At 40.6% G+C, this 6148-nt stretch overlaps 1 protein-coding gene across 1 annotated transcript; it reads right to left on the reverse strand.

The window, feature by feature from the left end:
* Window positions 1–5033: 5033 nt before the first annotated feature.
* On the reverse strand, window positions 5034–5462 carry LOC137390643 (general transcription factor II-I repeat domain-containing protein 2B-like). Its single transcript, XM_068076969.1, has one exon. The coding sequence runs from the start codon at window positions 5460–5462 to the stop codon at window positions 5034–5036; it is 429 nt and encodes a 142-aa protein (XP_067933070.1).
* Window positions 5463–6148: the final 686 nt, after the last annotated feature.

The following is a 6148-nucleotide window of genomic DNA, read 5'->3' on the forward strand; positions in this document are numbered from 1 at the left end:
GGCATTGTCTGATTGCACCATCTTTGGCACTCCCAACCTAGCAAATACCTCTTTTATTCCAGTAATAACATCTACTGCCTTTTGACTGCGAAGACGAATGTATTCAAAATAATCTGTGGTATAATCAACAATGATTACAAAATGTTCTTTTTCCAGCTCAAACAAGTCAATTCCCACCTTGCTCCAGGGTTGAACAGGAATAGAGTGGCTTTTCAGATCTTCTTTCGGCTGTTTCGTCGCATCTTTCAGGCATGTCCTGCACTCTTGGCATTTCTTTACTACGTCTTCTGCCATTCCGGGCCAGTAAACAGTCATCCGTGCCCGTCTCAGCGTGGCTTTGATTCCTTGATGCGAACTGTGAAGCCGATTCAACATATCTGACCGCATTTTTGTTGGGATGATTGCCCGCACGCCGTTGAAGAGTACTCCTTGCTCTACCGACAGCTCATCTTGAAATGACAGGTACTTCTTCAAGGGTGGGGGTACTGCACATTCTGTTGGCCACTTGCCCTCGACATATTGTTGAACTTTCTGAAGGTCTGGGTCTACTAGGGTAGCTTCCTTTAGTGCCACATACGTGCTGTCTGGCAGCGGACAATCTGTGAATTTAGTTTCTGCAACCGAGAAAGCATGATCTCTGACTGGTGTTGATATTGCTGGCTCCATACAAGCATCTCGAGACAGAAGATCTGCAGTTAGTTGGTCTTTACCTGGTTGCCACACAACTTTCGCACCTGCATACCGTTGAAGGCACAACAGCATCGACTGGATCCGCCTAGATGCTTTAAAAACTGACTTCTTGAAGATTGGAATGAGGGCTTTGTGGTCGGTGTGGATTGTGACATCTCTGTGACCGAACAAATACTGGTCGAACTTTGACATAGCATAAACAATCGCTAGTGTTTCCAACTCTATTGGCGCATAGTTCTTCTCACAGTCTGTTAAAGATCGTGATATGTATGCAACCGGCTTCCCTTTTTGCAGAAGGGTGGCGCCTAAACCTGCTACTGAAGCGTCTGTTTGGACTACTGCTGGGCAGTTCACATCAAAGTATTGTAAGTTATCTGTTTGAGTCAGCATTTTTTGATTACTTGAAATGCATTTTGTTGATCTGTCTCCCAAACAAACGGTTTGTGTTTTAGCAGTCTCCTGAGAGGCTCCGATTCTGCTGACAGGTTAGGTAGAAACTTAGCCATGTATGTCACATGTCCCAAAAAACGTTTAACACCTTCAGCTGAGGTAGGTGCTTCCATCTGGAGGATGGATGATACTTTGAGTGGGTCGGCCTTAACTCCACAACTAGTGAGAATGTGTCCAATATATGGTAGTTCGTCTGGTAGAATTTTGCATTTTTTTTTATTTAGGCGTAACCCGCTAGCTCTTGCTCTTTCTAGTAACTTTTTTAGATTACTGTCGTGTTCAGGGCGAGATTTACCAAAGATCAGGATATCATCCGCAACTACTGTAACGCCGTCCAAACCAACCAGAGAATCTGATAATCGACGTTGGAACTCTTCAGGGGCGCTAGATATCCCAAAGGGCATTCTCAGATACTTGTAGCGGCCTTTTGGGGTCCAAACTGTAGTTAAATCTGTAGACTTCTAGCTAGCTTTACTTGAGAGAAGCCACTTTTTGCGTCACAGAGCGAGAAGTACTTGGCAGCGTTGAGCTGTGGTAAAACATCGTCCAATGTGGGCATAGTAGTGTGATTCCGACGAATAGCTTTGTTCAGGTTTTAAGGATCTATGCAGATACGAATTGAACTATTGGATTTTTTAACTGGCTGCATATGACTTATCCACTTTGTGGGTCGGTCTACACTGGTAATTATCTTCTCATTCTCCAATCTGATTAGTTCGGCTTCAACTTCGGATTTCATGGTTAACGGAATCTTTCTAGGTCTGACTTGCACCGGTCTTACTTCAGGATCTATTTCAATCTCGTATTCCCCTGGTAGCTCTCCTAGTCCATCAAAAACGTCTTCAAACTCAGTGAATAGGGCATCCAAATCTTCATGCATCGTCAAGTGCACGAACTCGGCCACGTGGAGCAGCTGCATTTCTAAACAGGTGCTCATTGACAGCAGGCTATGTTGCTTTACATCAAGGACCAGAAATTTTAGTGTTATTTTGTTCTCTTGGCTGTCTCTCGTTTCCAAATAACACCACCCTAACGGAGTACTGTTAGTCTCATTGTAACAGGTAGTCGTCGTGTTCGTGGGTTCTAGTTTTGGCCGTCCAAGTAGGTGATAGTCTTTAGTACTGAGAATATTGCAGGTAGCACCTGTGTCTAGCTGAAATTCAATGTTTCTCGCAACATCTCTTGCTTTAATGTTCAAAACTGACAGCAGCTTTCTATCCTTCTTGGAGACGCTGATGCTGTTACTATGTTCATCCGAATCAGATGAATAATTCCACTCAGTCGTCTGGTGGGCTTCTTCTTTCTTGTGGAACTTTCTTGAATCGTTGCCTTGACTTTGTTTCTTGGACAAACACAACTTGGCAAAGTGATTCATTTTTCCACAAAGATGACACTCTTTTCCATAGGCCGGACAACTCCTAGGAGCGTGTGGGCTGCCACACCGGGAACATTTCGCTGCCCCAACGCTTGGTGAAGGTTTGTACTTAGCATCGCGTTTATTTGCTTTGGCATAGCGGAGCTCTTCATCATCTCTGTTTCTGGCATCCAATGCTTTAAGCTCTCGACTTGCTGCTTCATGAGTCCTGCATATGTTGAGCGCATCTGTGAGTGTTAAGTCTGTTTTCTCAAACATACGTCGTCTGGTCCTGTCACTTTCTACTCCGAGAATCAAAGCTTGAAGAACCATTCGTTCATACATTGTTTGGAAGTCACAGTTCCTGGCTATGTTATGGAGCTCAGTGACATATTCATCGATGGTCATTCTTCCCTGTCTGGTGGTGAGTAGTTTGTGGGTCAAAGCCACAGTGTTTACTCGTGGAGCACAGAATTCCTCAAATTTGTCAAGCACGGTAGCATAAACATTTTTATCTGCTGCATTTGTCCATGTAAAAGAGTCATATATATTGACTCCTCGTGCACCTATTGTTCTCAACAAATAGGCCATTTTTACAGCATCATCAGCATCCGTTTTCTCAGCTGCTGTGAGAAATAACATAAAATTCCGTTTATACCTTTTCCATTGCTCAGGAAGATCTGCTCCATCAGTTAAAGAGTCAGGGCACAATAGTTTTTCCATATTCAAAGTGTTATTCACATCCAAGAATAACGTGATGACTGTATAATTATTATAAAGTTCGTTTATGACAAACGTCCGAGACTAATGAGTTTGAAAAAAAAAACTTTCCATACAATGAAATACAATTCAACTCTCCATTTAAATACATTAAAAATACTCGGGACACCATGTAAAGTTGCTTGACTGACGGTATCAGCGAGTGACTTAGGTAGGTAGATTTAATAAATCTGTAGTGAAATATTGTGGGTTAAATGTTCCATGCTCACGGACCGGAAACTAGCCGCCGCGCATGATCACCTTTTATTTCATATATAAAGTTATAACAAGCGAGTTTATACCAGACTCGCTAAAAAGTCCAAATGTTTTTTATAACAACAATCGCTAAAATCATTAGCGATTAGGATACTCAACAGGCAGAGCGACTATTATGTCGCCACACGAACGGTTTTTATAAACAGATTTATGGTTAGCTAATTGCCTTTTTTTAATATTTTTTACCAATAAAAAACTAAAATTTATTGATCTCTGTTAACAACAAAAAATAATCTGCAGAAGAAAAACGATCGTTTTTGCAATACTGTACATGTACTAAACAAACAAAAAATCCGAAATAAAAATGTATTTAAATGAAATTGGGAATTTTGTTTGTAGCTTGTTTCTGCTTTATTAATGCATGAATCATATTAGATGTTTAGCAGGGCGTAGAACCTGGGTGCCCTCTAGGGAACTCCCAGTGTTTAGGGGGTGTATTTCAAATTGACCAACCAGGTGATTGTGGGTACAATATCCAAATTCAAATTGACCAACCAGGTGATTGGAGGTACAATATCCTAGTCTGGGCCTATCCAGGTGGGTGTTTCTTTCAGAGTATCAGCCCTGGGAGGGCTACTTCATAAGCATGGAGTCACATGAAAGGTGTACGACCTGTTTGTTACAAGCTTCTTAAATAACAAAACTGTACGTATACCAAATGTTATAATGGTGATATTAAAATGGCAGGAATTATAACGCTGTACAATTATTTCTCACATATCAATAGCAATTATTGTCTGCTATTATCAGTAATTTACACAACAGTAATAATAAATAGAAAAACATTTTTCATCATGAAACATTTATTGATTCAAACATTTGAAATGATGTATTTGTAATACAAATGTAAAATGTTTTAAACCAAAGACAACACTTATTTTCCATCACAAGCTCACAAATGCTTTTTTAACATTTGTGCAATATTTCTGATGAAGATTGCTACTCTTTTAACAATGAAAAGAATTGACTGACTTGTCAGTTAATTTACTATGAAGGTGGAAGGCCTGGTACTGCATGCTGCTCGCGAGTGCATTATCATTTGACACAGCAATTCACAGTGAATCTTGTAAATTTGCAGCAGTCAGGTGTGTTCTGGGTTTGTTTATGATAAAGTTGATATTAGAAAAGGCTGATTCACACAGATATGTTGAACCAAAAAGCTTGCACTTTTCATAGCGGGTGTGCACGCACCACTGTACTTATTATCTTTGTCCACAAGGCATCAAAAGTTTGGTACAGACTGATGGGCTTTAAGGTTCATGTCATTTTGCAGCTCTAAGATTTCCATCTCAACGTCAGTAGCGCTCAAACTGAACAAAGCACTGAGCTGCTCAGCAGTGGATGCCATGTCTACATACATGAAAGGATGTAACAAATGACACACATCGCTCAAGCTTCACCAAGTCACAAAACCTGTTTTTAAATTCTTCTCCTAATCTGTTTGTGACATGGAAGTAGTTTGTTACAACTTCATACAAAGCTGCAGATGCAGAAACATTGTCTTTTAACACTGCCTGCATAGACGAAAAATGCAGAATTTTTTCCTTTTCACTTGCGCAGCAAAAATATTCTTCTTAGCTTTAAATGCGTTTACTGCACTGACCACGTGAGCAATAGTCATGTCTTTTCCTTGCAGTTCCCGATTCAGATGGTTCAGTTTCTTAGTCAAATCAGTTAAAAATGTGAGGTCAAATAACCACTCTGGATCATCAAGCAGTGATGCGTCTTCTTTCTTAGAAAGCATGAACTGTTTGATTTTACTCAGAAGTAACATAAAACGCTGTAGAATCTTTCCCCTGCTGAGCCATCTTATTTCTATGTGTAATAGGAAGTCGCCGTATTCACCAGACAGCTTATCAAGCAGCATCTTAAACATTCTGCGTTGTTTTACTTTGGAGCAGATGCTGTTCATGTTCCTTACGACAGGAGTCATCATTTGATCAAAACTGGTCACTTTCGCACAAATCGCCTGTTGCCAAGTGCAGAAAAATTAGAATGTCTGGATCATTTCTGCATTGTGCAATGAAGCCCACATGTCCGCCTGTCATGGCTAGTGCCCCGTCTGTTCCTTTTAATGTCAGCTTGTTTAATGGCACATTTTTCTCTACGAAAAAGCGTTTGACCACGGTGTATATGTCAACTCCCTGTGTTTTGCCCTTCAGTGGCAAGAGTGTCAGCAGTTCTTTTGTGGAAAAATCATCAAACACCAATCGGATGAATATCATCAGCTGTGCTGGTGCTGTCTACTAACTCATCACATCGGATACTGAATCACCCACCTGCAGCAAGATCCCGGTTTACCTGCTTTGTCAAGTTTTCAGACAAATATGACACTCGTCTTGCCATCGTACTTGCTCCAAGCTGGAGAGCGCAGAGATGGCTTCAGGATCATGTTTCTTATCTTTGAATAATGTATCAGCAATGAGCATCATAGTTTCTTTATAAGAAAAACTTAAAAACATAGCCTTCGAGTCTAAGGCTAGTGAAACTAAGCCTTTGAGCAGAAAAAAGCTTTAAACTTTTACTAGTTTCTCTCATAGTAAAATGTCATCGGTTAACTTTCCATCCCAGCTCAAAAGCAAGATCAGGGAAACAAACAAAATACTACCTATTTTCTAC

This window comes from Watersipora subatra, chromosome 3 (assembly GCF_963576615.1).
Source record: "Watersipora subatra chromosome 3, tzWatSuba1.1, whole genome shotgun sequence".
Lineage (NCBI taxonomy): Eukaryota > Metazoa > Bryozoa > Gymnolaemata > Cheilostomatida > Watersiporidae > Watersipora > Watersipora subatra.

Coding starts and splice junctions, on each gene's coding strand:
- LOC137390643 (XM_068076969.1), bottom strand. CDS start 5,462: ATGACTCCTGTCGTAAGGAACATGAACAGCATCTGCTCCAAAGTAAAA.